This window comes from Phascolarctos cinereus, unplaced genomic scaffold (genome assembly GCF_003287225.1).
Source record: "Phascolarctos cinereus isolate Bilbo 61053 unplaced genomic scaffold, phaCin_HiC Scaffold_8;HRSCAF=390, whole genome shotgun sequence".
NCBI lineage: Eukaryota > Metazoa > Chordata > Mammalia > Diprotodontia > Phascolarctidae > Phascolarctos > Phascolarctos cinereus.
In genome coordinates, this window is record NW_027556291.1 from 27404158 (window position 1) to 27421720 (window position 17563).

A 17563-nucleotide genomic window follows, 5' to 3' on the forward strand; every position below is an offset into this window, starting at 1 on the left:
TATAGTGGACAGAGAGCTAGCTCCAAAGTCAAAAGGATCAGGGTTCAAGCCTCTGACACAAACTGGCTGTGTGACCTTTGGTAAGTCTCTTACCCTCTCAGTGCCCCAGGCAACTGTCTAAGATTATAAATTGCGGACCAGCTCCAGATCTGCATTGGCAGAGTGAATTTTCTCACCCAGGAGTCCTCTATGAAATCATAGGTCTAGACCCCCCCCCCAAAAAAAAAGTCATCTAGGTAAACAAACAAACAAACAAAAAACCTAACTGCAAAGCCCAAGATGGAAAAGATCTTGCTTATCAGTGGTACAGGTGAAAGTAACCTAGGGGTTTTACTGGACTGGAAGCCCCATAATGTGAGAAGGCTGCAAAAACAAAGCCTGTTTGATCTTCAGTTCCATCAGTGGACAGATCACATCAAGGAGAGGGGAGGCAGCAGTCCTACTGCACTGCCCCCTGGGCAGAGCCCATGGGGAGGATTCAGTTCAGTTCTGGGTTCAGTTCTGCCCATTTTACTGATCAACTGCAACGATTTTTGAACCTGAAGCATAATCAAAAGAAGGCAAAGAGGGCATTGAAAGGACAGGAGGAATGGCTGGCCAGTCTGGAGAAGTTTTAGGGGAGATGTGACAATTTTCTTCCAATAGTTTAAAGGCCATGTGGAATAGGAATTAGCCTTATTCAATTTAATTCAACGAATGTTTATTAGGAGTCTATTATGTTCAAGGCAAAGTATTAAGGGCCAACAATACACAGATAAAATGGAAAAAAATGGCTCTGCCTTCCAAGAGCTTATTTGCTCTTTGTGGTGACCCAACATTTAAGAAAGATGAAGGGAGTCATTAGCATGGTGCTCAATAAACCCCAAGACCCCAGGTACTTCCATAAAGATATAGAACATGGCATGGACAATTTTGATGATATAAAAGTTAGAAGTTTTTACACAAATAAAACCAATGCAGTTAAAATTAGAAGGAAAACAGGGAACTGGGAAAAAATCTTTGCAAGTTTCTCTGAGAAAGGTTTCATGTCCAAGATAGATAAAGAATTGATTCAAATCTATAGGAAAAGGAGTTATTTCTCAATAGGTGAATGAGCAAAGGATATAAACAGGCAGCATTTAAAGGAAGAAATTCAAGCACACTGTCAACCTCCCGATGGAGAGCTGGTGGACTCAAGATGTAGAATGAGACAGAGATTTTTGGATATGGTCAATGTGGGAATTTGTTTTGCTTAACTGTGCATATGTGTTAAAGGGGCTTTGTTCCCCATCCACCCACCCAAAGGGGGTGGGAGACAGTGATAGTGTATAAAAACAAAGAAGAGAGAAAAGAAGGAAGAAGTAAAAAGAAAGAAAGGAAGGAAGGAAAGAAGGAAGGAAGGAAGAAAAGGAGAAAATAAGGAAGGAAGAGAAAGAAAGGAAGAAAAGAAGAAAAAGAAAGAAAAGAAGGAAGAAAGAAAAAAAGAAAGAGAAAGAAAAAGGAAGGAAGGAAGGAAGAAAACAAGGGTCACTGAGGCATCTTTCTTTAAAAGTGCAGCAAACAGAAGGAAAGCCAGAAAGCATCACGGATAAGCAGGAAACCGTTGAAAGCTACAGATTAAATACTTACATACCTAAAAAGAAAAGCAAATTTGTACATAATAGAGATCTGCAGTCCTCTTTTTCAGTTCTGCTATATATATGGAAATGCCCACTTTTGGTGTTTGTTAAGTTCACAATAGAAATGCATTTTTTCAAACAATAAATATTTGGGAGTGCAAGATAATCTGAAGAGCAAGGCAGCAGTAACAACTTGGGGAGGTGGGTATCAGGAAAGATGTCCTGTAGGAAGTAAAATTCATAGTTTCCTTCAAGACTCACCTTAGGTGCTGAGAGGTGAAAGTGACAAGGGAATGTATTCAAATAAGATAATATATGTACAGCTTTTGGTGAACCTTAAAGTGCAATATGAATGCTAGTTATTATTTTTATGTTTTTATTGATATTTTCTGTTATGTCGCCATGGCATCCTATGTATTCTTCCCCTTAACCCTCACGAAGAACCATCCCATATGACAAATAGTGTTTTTTGCAGAGGAAAAACAATGTCAGCACAATTGGTCAATACATTGACAAAGTCCAAAAACATGTACGATGTGTATCATGTGTGTAGTTAATAGAGAGATCACCTCGCATCTGCACTAAGGAGTGAGCTGAAGGTGTCTTCTCATAAATCTCCATTTACTTTACGTTACTGTTCTTCCCATTTACATTGTTACAGTCATCATATAGACTGTTTTCTTAGCTCTGCTTACTTCTCTCTACATCAGTTCATGTTGATCTTTACATGCTTCTTTGTATTTATCACACACATCATTTTTTACAGTAGAATATTACTATATTCCATTACATTCGTGTACCACAACTCATTTAGCCATTCTCCATTTGATGGGCCTCTACTCTGTTTCCAATTCTTAGCTATCACGAAAAATGTGGCTATCAATATTTTGGGGCATATGGGGACTTGTTCTTATTGATGCCTTCCTTGGGGTACAAACCCAGTAATGGAGTCTGTAGTTCAAAAGGTGTGTGCATTTTAGTCACTTTGCATAATTTCAAATTGCTTTCCAAAGCCATTAGACCATTTCACAGCTCCCCCAACAATGAATTAGTGTGCTTATCTTTTTCACAACCCCTCCAACACCGAGTGTTGCCATTTTTTTGTCATTTTTGCTAACTTGCAGGGTGTGCAGTGAAACCTCAAAATTGTGCTGATTTGCATTTCTCTTATTAGTGATTTGGAACAGTTTTTTGGGTGGCTGTGAATTCTTTTCACAGGGTCAGGAGACAGAAAGTTTGGGAACGGCAAGTAGCCAAGTTTGGCTAAAATGTGAAATAAGTCTGGAAAGATGGGAATAGAGAAAGGAAGGGAACAAACGTTTATTAAGCACCTGCTGGACTAAGGACTTTACAAATGTTATTTCATTTGTGCCTCACAACATCTCTGGGAGGTAGGTGGAAGCCAGACCATGAGAGGCTTTAAATGCCAAGTTAAAAAGAAAGTATTTTATCCGAGCGGCAATAAAAGTGCGAATCGTGCTTAGGAGTGACATGGTCAGACCTGGGTCTTAAAAATATTACTTTGACAGCTTTCAGTAGGGAAAGACTGGGAGCTGGGAAGGAGACCCATTAGGAGGCTATTGCAACAGTCCCAGTGAGAGATGAGGCCCCGAACTAGGGCAGTGACCATATGAATGGAGAGAGGGATGGATACAAGAAATGTGCAGGTAGAATCAAGACATCTTGTCAATTAACTAGGAGGGTGAGGGAAAGATCAAGAATTCTAAGGCTGCCAATTTGAGTGCCTGGAAAGACAGAAGTGAAACAGGGAAATGAAGAAATCTGGAAGTGAAGAAGAGTGGGGGATTTGAAGGGAGAAGTTAATGAATTCCATTTGGGGACCATTACGTTTCAAATGCCTCAGTGGAAATGGCAGTCAGGGAGCTAGTGATGCAAGCCCAGAGGGATTAGAGCTGAGTACATAGATCTGGGGGTGATCTGTGTAGAAATGATCACTGAACCCATGTAAACCAATGAGATCTCTGAGAGAGTAGAGTTTCGGAGTGTCAATGGGTGGAACTTCCAGGGAAGGCAATCTCTTAGCAAAACAGGATTTGTAGCTGGAAGAAACTGTAGATATCCCCTAATCTAATCCTTTCATTTTACAAATGAGAAAACTGAAGTCCATAAAAGACAAATGTGTTGTCCAATTTTATATATTTGTGGTAAAGGAAAATTCAAACCCAGCTCCTCTCACTCCAAATCCAGTACTTTTTTCCTTATCCCACACTGCCCTCTTTGGGCTCGAGATGATAGCAACAATGTGAAGGAGCTGTTAGGAAGTGAGTTCCCTATCACTAGAAGTATCTGAAAGGCTAGACAAATACCCATCAGGGATATGGTAGAGGGGAAACTGAACTAAATGGCCACAGAGTGAGTTTCTTCTCCTATATTTTCAATTTTGTTTTCTCTCATCCTTTCTTCTCCGTGACTTTCTATTTATTACTTTCCTTCCTTTCTCTGCCACTTCTCTACCCTCCAAATTTGCTATAATAGAGAATTAAAATCAATATATGGAACCAAAATATTGGTTGTATTCATTCAATAAGGTTTTCTTTTCTGTTCTTATTTTAAAGAGCAAGAGGCATCATTGTGTAGTACAGAGTCAGCCTTGAAGGCAAGGACATCTGTGTGATCCTGGGCCAGTCATTTAACTGCTCGAAAACTTGTAAGTTGCTGAGAAGGTGCCAACTTGCATTGATAGTTTCCTCATCTGGGATTTCCCTATACCAATTTAAGAACAGGTAAGTCTAGTCTTTTATATGTTTTCCCAAAAAAAATTAAGTTAAATTATTTTTTACTTCCATATGGTTCTTGATTTTTCTCCTAGTGTGTCAGATCTTCGAAGAAAAAAGCTGTCCACTCCTAGAAAGGAGATTTTATAGGATGCTGTGATATTTACATAATTCACTTAGAAAATGTTTTAAATAAATCAGTTCGTTTTCTTCTCATTTCTCAATATTCTGCCTTCATAATGTTTCTCATATGTGCTTCTTTCTGTTCCCTAATCCAGGCTCATATCCCAATACACCTGGATTATTCCAGTGGCCTAATTGGCTTTTACATTTAATATAGCAGACACAAAAGGAAGTATTTTATAGTGGCATGCTGGACTTGAAGACAGGAAGACTTGGGTTCAGGTCCCACCTGTTACTTACTGCTTGTGTGACCCTAGTCAAGTCACTTCACTTTTCTGAGGATTAGACAAGTCTCTTAAGACTTGGGATTATGGGGTCATAGATTTAAAGCTGGAAGGGTTTTGGAGGTCAAATGGTCCAAACTCTTCATTTTACAGAGCAAGAATCTGAGACCCATTAAGGAGAAGGGCCTTGCTCACAATCACACAAGTCATAAGTGGTAGAGCCAGGATGCAGACCTAGGTCTCGAGGGCAGCTAGGTGGCGCAGTGCATAGAGCACCAGCCCTGAAGTCAGGAGGACCTGAGTTCAAATACGGCCTCAGACCAAACACTTGACACGTACTAGCTGTGTGACCCTGGGCAAGTCACTTAACCCTAATTGCCTAAAAAAAGGACAACAAAAAACCTAGGTGTCTGCCACTCCAACATACTGACTCATCTACTACTTAGAGCCAGACTGAATCTGTGTCTGGGAAGAGAACTTCTACAGGTCCAACCTGGACATTCCTGTATCTTTGACTGATGAATGTATGTAAACATAGTGATCAGTCAATGAACAAGCTCTTATTAAGCATCTACCACGTGGCAGGCACTGTGCTGGGAATACAAACAGGAATCGAACTATCCCTGCCTTTAAAAAAAGCTTGCAACTATATACATAAAAGGACGTTATATACATCTTTGTTTCTAAATTAACAAAGGGACTAGTAAAGCTGGGCACTCACGTCACTCCCCCAAGGTTTTTCTCAGGTTTCTCCTTTCCCTTTCCCTGCCTCCTAACGGGGAGAGGGCACCGGAGGCCCTGCCTCTATCCCCAGCCGCTCAGGAAGCTGACTGCCCGAGCCCAGGGATGCAGGTCGGGCTTCCCCGGGGCGGACTGGCTGCCCACGGAACCTCTGGCCCGGGAGAGGGAGCTGCTGAGCGCCGCCCTCAGTCCGACACGAGGGCTCCCGCCCGGCCAGACACACTCAGCCAGCAGAGGCGAGAGGGAGCCTAGGGCGCAGCCGCAAAGGACGCACATGCGCGCGGGACAGACATGCGCGCGGAACGTGCGCGACGCTCTCGAGAGCGTCTCGCGTGGGGTCGCGGGCTGCTGAGCGGGCCTTTGCATTGTCGCTCTGGGATACGGTGGAGGTCTTGGCGTCTCTGTGGTCGGCCGGAAGACAAGCCCACCGAGAAAAGGGAAACAGAGGTTGGAGAGGGCTGAGATAGGCTGGAAAGAGGAATTTGACATGGAGAGTATGGAAATACATATGAACAGACGCAAAGGAATATAGCAGAATCAGAAAAAAACAATATAAACAAAGACAAAAATGTATATGGAAACAAACAAACAAAAAAAACCTGAATGATCTAGGTCAGGGGTGGGGAACCTGCAGCCTCAAGGCCACAGGTGGCTTTCTAGGCCCTCAATTTCGGCCTTTTGACTGCGTCCGAGTTTTACAGAACAAATCCTTTTATGAAGGGGATTTGGCCTGGGAAGTTTGAATTCAGTCAAAGGGCTGCACTTGAGGACCTAGAGGGCCACCTGTGGCCTCGAGGCCACAGGTTCTCCACTCCTGGTATAAAGAATACCCCAAAGAGATTTTTTGAAAGTACATCTCTTTTCCTCTCTACAGAGGTGGGGAACTATCAGGATACTGTTTAATGCTGGACATTTACTGTATTGATTACTTTTGCTGAGCTATTTTTTTCCTCTTTTAAAAAATTATTTGCAATAAGGGATGGGACAGGGGAAGGAGAAAGATTGGGAAATTAAGTGATATCAAAAACATAGTAATGCAATCTTTGAAAAATTGTCTGGCTGACTCAGTTCAGGCCTTCTGGGGTTCTATAACTCGGTGGAGGCACCACCATTTAGCTTCTCACCCTCTCTCAGCTTCACAGATCCAGAAACTAGATTTTACTATTTCAGGAGTAAGCGGGGCCCTGGTAAATTCCTTCCCATTAACAAAACACAAGAAACTGATTAAAGTAAGATGCCCATTTGGTAGTTTATAATAATTATATGACAACATTGTAAAAACAACAATTTGGAAAGATTTAACTCTGATCAACATAAGGAGTAACCACAACTCCAGAGAATCAATGATACACTCCTTGCCTAACAAAGTGGTGGTGGATACAGGGTATGGAATGAGATATACCTTTTGGACGTGGCCAGTGTGGGGATTTGTTTTGCTTAACTATGCATATTTGTTATAAGGGTTTTATTTTTCCTTCCTTTTTTTTTTCAGTGGAGAGATGAGAAAATATTTTTTGATAAAAAAAAATTGAAATTTAAAAAAAGATGAGTACCCATGCACATGGGTTGTCTAAATGTGGATCAGGGGAAGGCATAGACAGATATCCCTGGAATCTGGGCCATCCCTCTTGAAAGATATAACGAAAATGTTTGTTCCCATAAATTTGGAGCAAACAGCTACAGAAGTAACTAAGTAAAACAGTAGGTCTCATGTTTTGCTGATAGAAGTTAATCAGAACAAAAGATTCCATAAAATTGAAACAAATGCTAAAAGTAACTAGGTAAAATGAGATAAAGCTGGTCTTACCTTGTTTTGCTGATAGAAGTTAGTAAGTAGGACAAGGTTAAGCTTTGCTTAGAGTGTGCATGCTTAATAGACATAAATATTAGCTTCTCCACCTCCAGGAGGGGCTAAGACACCATTTTCTGAACATGGGATGTATGAAGAAATGACATGTCAAGGAGTAGATGTGTAATAGGTCTACTGGAAAGTTGTACACTCTGGAGTACTCAGCCAATGAGGAAACAGAGGAGGGACTTTGCAGCCAGGATTAGAGATAAAACTCCTGCTTTGGTACAGTGTGTCCTAGTCCATAGGACCCCCAAGGCTAACTGCATAATAAGTTGGGCTTTTAAATTCATCCCTCCTGAGTCTGAATGAGTTATTTCTTATATTCTCCAACAGAGATTTTGATATCTTCCTGGACATGAACAGAAGTTGATATATGGTTTCTCTGTGTCCATTCTCTGTTTTCTGCTGAGAGGTAGTACTGGATTAGAATTACATCTATCTGCCCCCTCAAATATTTCAGGTCTAGGAGAAAAATCTGTTGTTGTTGAAAAGTAACAAAGCCACTAGCTTCTCTGATCACTATCCCTTAAAGGGGAATCATTCAAGATTACTTTTTTCAATCTTGACTCCTTTCCATCAAATGCTAGTTACACAAAAGACCATGACATACATAGTGATTAGAGTAAATCCATTTATCCAAAGAGAGAGCAAACAGAAATCAGAATTATACAGAGAACATTACAAGAAATACATAACAGTGAATGGGCTCTTTAGACGACAGCCACTTGAGAACTTGCTCGACCAAGAGAGCAACCTGTCTCACCCAAGGGGAAGTGCACTACAGTCTCCAAGAAGGCAAACTGAAAATTATCATGTCAAGGTACCAGCATCTCCTTACATGTCTACAATAGAGTCTTTCACTTTCTTCTCCCTGGAGTTGGTTCTAAAGAGAGTTTAGAACCACATGTGCCTATCTCCCAAAACAAGAATAAAAAATGTCTCTCCTCTCCAAAGCTCTCGAGCCAACTCATATAGTCTGTGAGTCATGCGGGGTCTTGTCTGCTTCTCTCCACCATATGAGGAGTCACACCTGGGCTTGAAACCCAAGTCAAAAGTACAGCCATCAGAAGGAAGCCTACTTAGAAAACCAAAAGGTTTGTTTGTTGAATCATAGCAAAGGAAACTAGATGATTTTGGGGCCACTATCTTTGGGCTGACAGTCTGATACACCATTACCCACTGCTAAGATTAGTCACAGCAGATTCCTTAATTTCCAACCCAAGAGTGATAAAGCAAACTTTAAGTTTACTGCTTACTTATGATGTATATGAAAGCATCTTGATTTCAGCAGCAAATTATCTCCAAATTATACTGTAGGATGGGTTGTTCTTGGAAAATTTTCCTATACTTAGTGTTTCCCAATTTGCTCATTTATTGGGACAATATAATGGTTTCTGAGGTTTCCTTCTCTTTGGCTTCAGGGAGTTTATTTTAGATGAAAAGTTATGAGTTCAATCACAATCTCTCCAAACCCCTCAATTAGGAAAATTCCTAACATTTGTACACAGGTTGGCCTTTTGCATTTAGATCTATTGTTAGTTACCCCCTGGCCTGCTGACAGTTGAAGCAAAACTCAATTTACTGAAAATACATAGTGATAAAAAAAACCCAAAAAAACCACTACTTCACAATGACTATAGACAGGCACTGAGAGGGGAATTTGGGAAAAGATGCAACTTTATCCCCATCCACACTGTGCACATCCTTGCTGGTAGGGAAGGTTTTCCCACATGGACTGCATCTAGTTTCATCATAGCTAGTTTCAAGCAGACTTAGCTGTTCAGGACTCTTCCTGACTTCTGGCTACATTTAAAAAATCTTTTTCTTCAACCTGTTGTTCTCTGTCCACTGAACTGATACTGTACAAGGTACAAACTTCCTCTCACCTCTCTCCCTCATTCATAAGGTTTTACTCCTTTTTGAAACCTGATGGTTAGTAAAATAAAATCATCACTTGAAGATTTCTCATATTGATCACTTTTAGAGAGATTTTTTCCTATATGAATACTGCTTCATAAGGTTTTCATGTACCTGGAAAGCTTTACTGCAACTATCACATTCAGGGTGGTTTTCTTTTGCTGCTGCATTTAAATTCTTGTTGTTTTATAAGATCTAAAGAGCTCCTGAAAGTTTTGCTCCTTTATTACATATATACAGTATTTTTGTCTTTATTGTCTGTGTGGTGACTTAATTCTTTCTGTAGATTTCTAATTTGTTACGTTCCAGAGTTTCTCTCCAACATAAATTCTTTCATAGCTAATAAGGTCATATGAATATGGTAAGTCTAAGGCTTTGCTCACATTAATAGGGTTTCACTCCACTATGAATTTTCCAATGCTTAAGAAATTCTGACCATTTAAGGCTTTCATAGTCTTAGCATTTTCCTCCACTATGAACTTTCTAGGTTATTTGATCTTCAATAAGTTGTGAGCTCTGGTTTCCCCAAATTTTTTCCCCTTCTTATATGCATACTCCAATGTATAGAAAGGCCTGATCGCTCCCCTAAAATCTTCAGTACTTCTTTATGGGGCTTTTCTCTTTATAGAATTGTTTAACAAATAGTAAGGCCTAAGCTCATTCTCAAGGCCTTCCCACATTTGTATTTTTCTTTGATGTTTCATAGGTTTCAAGGCCCCTTGAAGATTTTTGTACATTTGTTACTATACACTTATCACCTAGATGAATATTGTTATTTTTAATAAAACCTGAATGTGCCCTAGAGCCTTACCCATATTTGTCACAATTATAGGGCTTTTCTTCCATGAGTTCTCTGGTGGCTAATTCGAAAAGCTTTCCCACATTTCTTATACCCATAGGGTTTTGCTCCAGTATGAATTTTCTGATGTTTACTAAGGTCTGAGTTCCCCCTGAAGGCTTTCCCACATTTATTACATACATAGGGTTTCTCTCCTGTGTGAATTCTCTGATGTTCAATAAGGTCTGAGTGCCCCCTAAAACTCTTCCCACATTCATTACAATGATAGGGTTTTTCTCCTGTATGGATTCTCTGGTGGCTAATAAGGCCTGAACTGACCCGAAAGGCTTTCCCACATTCATTACATTCATATGGTTTCTCTCCTGTATGAATTCTCAGGTGTTTGACAAAATCTGAATTCACCCTGAAGGCTTTCCCACACTGCCTGCATTCATAGGGTTTAGCTCCTGTATGAATGCTCTGATGCTTAATAAGGTCTGACTGTGCCCTGAAGCCTTTGCCACATATGTTACACAAATATGGTTTTTCTCCTGTGTGAATCCGATGGTGGCTAGTAAGGCCTGATCTAATCCGGAAAGCTTTGCCACATTCTTTACATTGATAGGGCTTTTCTCCAGTATGAATTCTCTTGTGTTTAGAAAGGTCTGAGTGTCCCCGGAAAGCTTTCCCACATTTGCTGCATCTATAGGGTTTTTCTCCACTATGAATTCTCTGGTGTTCAATAAGGCTTGATTTTCTACTGATGGTTTTGCCACATTCGTTACATTCGTAAGGTTTCTCCCCACTATGAATTCTCTGATGCTCCAGAAGGCTTGAGTTCCTGTTGAAGGCTTTCCCACATTCATTACATTTATAGGGTTTCTCTCCACTGTGAATCCTCTGATGCTCAAGAAGGCTTGAGTTCCTACTAAAAGCTCTCCCACATTCATGACATTCATGGGGTTTCTCTCCACTGTGAATTTTCTGATGTTCAAGAAGGCTTGAGTTCCTGCTAAAGGATTTCCCACATGTATCACATTCATGGTTTTGTTCTCCCTTGTGTTTACTCTGATATCTCATCAATTTTGAACCCTGCCTGAAACAATGGTGAAATGAATCACATATCTTAGATTTCTTTCGGACAGGATATCTCTGTTGTGTAACAGAGTTTGAACCAATGTCACTTTTAATGCATTTGTGCCTTCTTGTTACTTTAAGGCCACTGCTATAAATACCAGTCACCTGCTCAAAATCAGTCTCCTGGAAAAGAGGGCTTCTCGGTTCCTCCTTCAGAGTATTTCCAGGAAGTTGGTCTAATCTAGCCTCACTATCCGAATTTTCTTCAATGGTATGGCAAATGGTCCTGGGAACTTTTGCTAATAAAATCTTCTGCGCTTTGCCTTCTTCAGCAATGTCTTGCTTTGGAATACACACTTTCTTCTCAGACCCACAATCTGAAATGATACAAAGAGGACAGTGTTGGGAGAAAGGAACAAGGTCGTCTGAAATAAAGGACAAGATCACTGAATGAAGTAATGGGCCTTTAAAATTTTGACTGTATTCCGTGGGAAGAAGGTGGTAATGTTAGGAGTAGAGAGGGATTGGGGCCTGTGCTTTCATTGGAATACGAAACTCCCAGTGAGGAACTCTCATACCAAATGCAAATCGGCAACAACTATTTAATTTATAGTCTTAGAATTGCCTAGAGTACTCAGAGGTTAAAATGACTCACATAGAATCACATAGCCAATGTGCTAAAGGTAGGATTTGAACCCAGGGCTTCATTAATCTGAGGCCAGCCCTCCATCCACTATACCATGCTGCATTCCATATGGTCACCCAAACCAAATAAATACAAACAAAGTCACAGTCATCTAAAGAATGAGAATGAAACAAGCAAGCCACAGAATAAAAATATTTAGGAATGAGTGACAAAGAATAAAATAAACTCAAAGGATGAAGAAGAGCCTTGTGGTTGACATAAAATAGATAAAAGAAGCAAAAAACGGCAGGAAAGGGAAAAGAGAAGGTGAACTCGATGAAGATGAGATTTGAAGGAGTGTGGGAGTGATGCCCAACGGAAGTACAAAGAGATAAGCCTGAGCATAGATGAAGGGCAATATGGGAGCAACTGTTTTCTTCCATGAGAAACTGCTAGCCTAGCTAGAAGAGCACTGGATTTGGAGCCAGTAGACCTGGTTTCGAATCCTGGCACTGTCACTCATCAGCTAAGTGACCTCAGGCCAGTCATTTTATGGTCCAAATAAGTGAGTAGAATTAAGAGCTGCACTGCTGCTTTGGCTTAGAAAGGGGGTCATGATGGTATAAAAAAGTAACCCTGGAATCTGAGACTGAAAAAGGAGGTCATAGGATCATAGAATTTAGGGTGGGTAAGCTGAAGTGGTACTGGTGTTTCCTCTCCATGCAGTAACTTAAGACTGCCTCTACTTTAACTCACCTATTTTTATTCCTGTTGACTCCCATAGATGTTTATGTTGTTCCCTCACTCACCAAAACGAATCACTTGAATCTTCGTTCTCAGCAGAAATGGCACACATGGTATTTCCCCTCGCTCCAGCCGAGAGATTAGGTCTGGTTTGGGAATTGGAAATCCTGATCATGAGAAAGGAAGCAGATTATAGCCATTTGATTTTAGGACAGAGAGCCATGGCAGAGCTCAACCCCAGACACCTTCCCTCTGAAATTACCTCCAATTTATCCTGTATATATAGTTAGAATGTGAGCTCTTTGAGAACAGACCATCTTTTCCCTCTCTTTATATCCCCAGTGTTTATTTAGCATGGTACCTGGCACACAGTAGGCACTTAATAAATTCTTGTGACTTGTTGACAGACACTGTATGTTTAGGGATTGGGTGAAAGAAATATACACAGGAATATCTCTCTACAGGGACTTCAGGAGTGTTCTACCTAGAAGGGGCAGTGGTAGGCAAGGGATTGCAATGTCAAGGAGCAAATGATCTGGGCAGAGAAGAACAATTTTTTTTTTTGTCTTGGGAAACTCTTGGGTCCTAAGATATGGACATTGAGAATCACATTCATAGAATCCAGAAAGCTTTCCTCTAGGGACTCACTGGGGCTGGGAAGAGGCAGACCTAGGGATAGTTGCAGGATGCCCCCATCTCCACCTCTATATCAAATGAAATAATATTTCTAAAGCACTTAGCTAATGCCTGGCATTATATAAATGCTTATTCCTTCCCCTTCCTCCTGCCCCCGGCCTCGATAAAGGCCAAACCAATGACCTGAGACTAGGGAGCAGAAAAAGGCCCTGATAGAGGATGCAACAAGAACTGGGAATTTTCATTCCTGAAGCTCAAGTTCACTGAGTGCATAACAAATCTCAGAAATAAGGCAGAAACTTCAGAGAGGTCACAGGAAGCAAAGGATCAGAGGATGAAAGCTGGGAGTCCAACCTCCTCATTTTACAGATGAGGGCAGTGAAACTGGAGGAGATAAAGTGACTCACTGCCCTTACCTGTAAAATAAGGAGGTTCTGTGACTCCAAATCCCTTTGCAGGGAGACATGGCACAATATCAATTAACAGCAAGGAGCTAATGCAATTTTAGGTTAATTTCCAAGAGGCAGAATACCCAGGATCAGGGAGTTGACAGTGGAGTTGTGTACGGCTGGCCCAGGCAGACCTCACCTGAAGTATTCACTCAGTTCCAGGTGCCTCACTTTGGGAAGGACACAGGTAAACTGGAGAGAATCCAGAGAAGGGAACGGATCAGAGACTTAAGAGTTGGAAGGAGACTTTCAGGCTTCCAGCTTCCAAACCCCTTCATCTTACTGATGAGGGAAACTGAGGCATAGAGACGTCAAGTGTCTAATCAGCTAACAAGTCACATGGCTAATAAGTACCTAAGGCAAGATTTGGACACAGATCTGCCTCACTCTAAGTCCAATGATCTCTGCACTAAGGCAATGTTGCCTCCAAGAAGGTGAAGAGTCTTTGAGATCACACCATATCAGGATGGAGGGAAAGAACTGGAGAACTTAGGAAGTGACTATTTCAGAAGGACAAGTTAGCTACCCTCAGGTATCTGGAGGGCTGTCACATGGAACAGGGATTTGGCTTACTCTTCATGGCCCCAAAGGACAGAATAGGAGTAATGGGTAGAAGTTGATAAGATGCAGAAGCTCAATGTCAGAGAAAATGTCCTAACAATGGTAGCTACCTAGCATTGAAGTAGGCCACCTCAGGAGTCAGTGGGTTCCTCCTCAATGGAATCCTCCTAACAAAGTCTGGGTGACCAGATATCTGTTATGCTATATAAGAAATTCTGGGTGATCTAAGGGCCTCTAAGGCCCCCCCCCAATTCTGAGAGTCTGTGATTCTAGAGAACGGTCAGAAAACCAGAAGAACAGGATATCACAAAGATATAGAGAACCAGAGAGGAGAGGCCTTCAAGAAAGGGGTGGAACAGTAGTGTCAAATTAAGAATTACATACGCACACAAACCATACACATACACATGTGCAGAGCCATTGGACTGACTGATAAAGTCATAAGCAACCTTAGAAAGAACAAGCAAAACAGGTTTGACCACGTTCCCGTTCCACTTAATATACTCCAATGGCTCCCTAGTACCTCTAGGATAAGATATAAATTCCTCTATTCGGCATTTAAATCCATTTACTACCTGGTCTTCTTACACTTTCCTCCTCCACAGAGTCTATGAGACCACTTTCCTCAAACAGTATGATTCTATCTCCTGACTCCATGGCAGAGGCACTGGCTGTCACCCCCTGTGCCCAGAATGCTCTGCTCTCTCACCCCTCACTGCCTCTTACTTTCCATGGCTTCCTTCAAGACTCAGCTCAAATCTCACATTCCTAATGTGTCCCAACTCCGACACGTGTTCTCACCCCACGCTAGTGCTTTCTTCCTATATTATGTTCAATCTACTCTATATATTTATTGAATGTACATATTGTTTTCCCCATTAGAATATAAGCTTCTTGAGGACTATTTTTGTCTTTCTTTGTATCCCTAGCACTTGGCCCAGTGTCTGGAACACAGTAAATGATTAATAAATGCTTGTTGACTAACAGTTTCAGTAGAGAGGTGGTCATAGAAGCCAGATTGCAAGGGATGAATGTGGCAATGGAGTCCAGTGAATGAAAAGAGCACTGGTTTAAGTGTTAGGAAACCCAGGTTCTAATGCCAGCCCTGCCACTACCCAACTTCAAGACGAGAGTTCAACAGAACAAATTTCTTTAAAAAGATGAAGTTTAAGTTTTCAAGTTTACAAAGTTGAGGGGGGATGTTCTCACAGTCTAGAAATATCACCAATCCCCCCCCTCAGTCTAGTCCAAGCAATCTGGTGCATCACAAACCAGAGAGGTTCCTAATTTACCTGTCAAGGAAACAGCTCTTGAATCAAGCAAATCAAGTCCAACTTGGGAGAGCATCATGTCAAAAATTCCCATCCAAAGTTGTCATGAATTACACAGAAACAGTCTTGATAATTCTGTTGAATGTGTTACTTTGCTGCCATGTAAAGTCCCATTTATTTTCATTTGTCTCAAAATTCTGTTTCAGTCACATGGGGTGGCCCCTTGCTCCACAGGCCAAGTCAACTCTTTTTATGCTCTTCAGATGTTCCAACCTTGGATCACGTCCCATGTCTTGGCCTTTGGCTCTTAATATAGGGTGTCCTAAAAGTCTTAGCGTAGTTTTAAGCTATTAAAGCTTAAAATTTCACTAAGGCTTTCAGGACACTCTGTACTTAAAAGTTCTCATTTTAATGTTCTGTCCCCATATAGAAACTCTCCCCTTTGATCATTCCAGGTGTCCCTTTCTAGACATTCTTTCGGTCATTAATGTCTTTCTTTAGGTGTGGTGAACAAGCAGTCCATGTAATCACTCTTAGTAGTCATATAAGGACAGGATAGTATTGAAATCCTTCTAAAATGAAAAAAATTAACATTTATTTAGTTTAAATTTGCCCTTTGTAATTACTTATGAAGGATTTCTGGTGAAATACAGAAAAGAATTACAAAGGCTAAGAAGGCATGGCACATAGGCCATTACTTCAGAGAGCTGGGGGTCATTAATGGAGCTTTATCATTTCCCAAAGAATTTCCCTGTTCTCTTTCTCCTATTTAATTCTGAGTCCAACTCACTGTCCACTTGCAGTGTCTATTCAATATACTATATATGTGTGGATCTCTATCTTTATAGTGGCCCTGCAGTGGATAGAGTGCCGGGCCTGGAGTCAGGAAGACCTGAGCTCTAAACTGCCCTCAGACACTTAGCAGCTGTGTGACCTTAGGCAAGTCACTTAACCTCTATTTGCCTTAATTCACTAGAGAAAGAAATGGCAAACCACTCCAATATCTTTGCCAAGAAAACCCCATGAACAGTATTGGCATGATATGATCCACAGGGTGATGAAGAGTCGACCGTGACTGAATGACTTAACAACAATATATACATCATACATATATGTGTGTGGATATTATGTATATGTATACCTACACACATATATACATATATATACATATGCATGTACGTATGAATAAGTTCTATAAAATGTCCATCTAACTTCATGTCACCATTTGGACACTAAGCATTCTTCATTCACTTGGTTTTTCTAATGTAGATGGTTAGTCAAACCCTTTGTGTGGTTATGGATTTTATCCGGGAGGCTGTGTAATATTCTGGGGCTTAATATGTGGAAAATGGCAGTCTCTGGAGGGAGATCTATACAAATGAAATCATAGATTTGCCAAAGAACCATACTATTTATTAAGTTTTTTAAATACTTCTAATTTTTATGACATTTATAAGTCCATATCCAACAGGGCAATTACCACATTTCCTTAAAACACTCTCTTGATGCCACTGTCCAAACACAATACTTTCTTTGTATCCTCAGCACTTAGCCCAGTGTAGGGCACATTGTTGTCGTTGAGTTGTTTCCGACCCTTTGCAACCCCATTTGGGGGTTTTCTTGGCAAAGATACTGGAATGGTTTGCCATATGCTTTTCTAGCTCATTTTACAGATGAAGAAACTGAGGCAGACAGGGTTAAATGACTTGCCCAGGGTCACACATCTGGTAAGTGTCTGAGACTGGATTTGAACTCAGGAAGATGAGTCTTCCTGGTTCCAGGCCTCACACTCTATGCACTGCAGAGCCACCTAGCTGTCCTAGGGCACACAGTAAGCATGTTGATTAATTATAGAATTTTTCACATAATTATGTTATTAACAAATGAGGAAACTGAAAATTACTCTTATTTCCTGAGTGGGACCGGAGAGAACACTTACCTTGTAAAAGCACATTCCCATAATTCTCTAGCATCACGTTCCTGTAGAGCCTCTTCTGTGCAGGGTCCAGTAGTACCCATTCTTCCTCTGTGAGATATATAGCCACATCCTCAAATGTTACCAGCTCCTAAAAGCACCAGAACAGAGGTGAGGTCTCTCAACTTTACATGGCTAATTGGGGGGCAGGGGGGCGGAACGTATTAAAGAAAAGATGGATACAAGGTAGAGTGGGA

The 17563-nt window shown here is 41.0% G+C and overlaps 1 protein-coding gene across 3 annotated transcripts in view; it reads right to left on the reverse strand.

Moving 5' to 3' along the window:
* Positions 1 to 17563, reverse strand: part of LOC110199980 (uncharacterized) — a 51804-nt gene that overhangs the window by 21221 nt on the left and 13020 nt on the right. The window contains exons 2-4 of one of the 3 annotated variants that reach the window (XM_020975039.2): positions 17331 to 17457; positions 12540 to 12641; positions 10086 to 11482 (exon numbers count right to left, since the gene is read on the reverse strand). In XM_020975039.2, coding sequence (XP_020830698.1) covers positions 10086 to 11482; positions 12540 to 12641; positions 17331 to 17457 — 1626 coding nt within the window. Of the gene's footprint in view, positions 1 to 7950; positions 11483 to 12539; positions 12642 to 15412; positions 15937 to 17330; positions 17458 to 17563 lie in introns of those variants that run through there. The other 2 variants (XM_078148009.1, XM_078148010.1) reach the window with 2 other exon arrangements.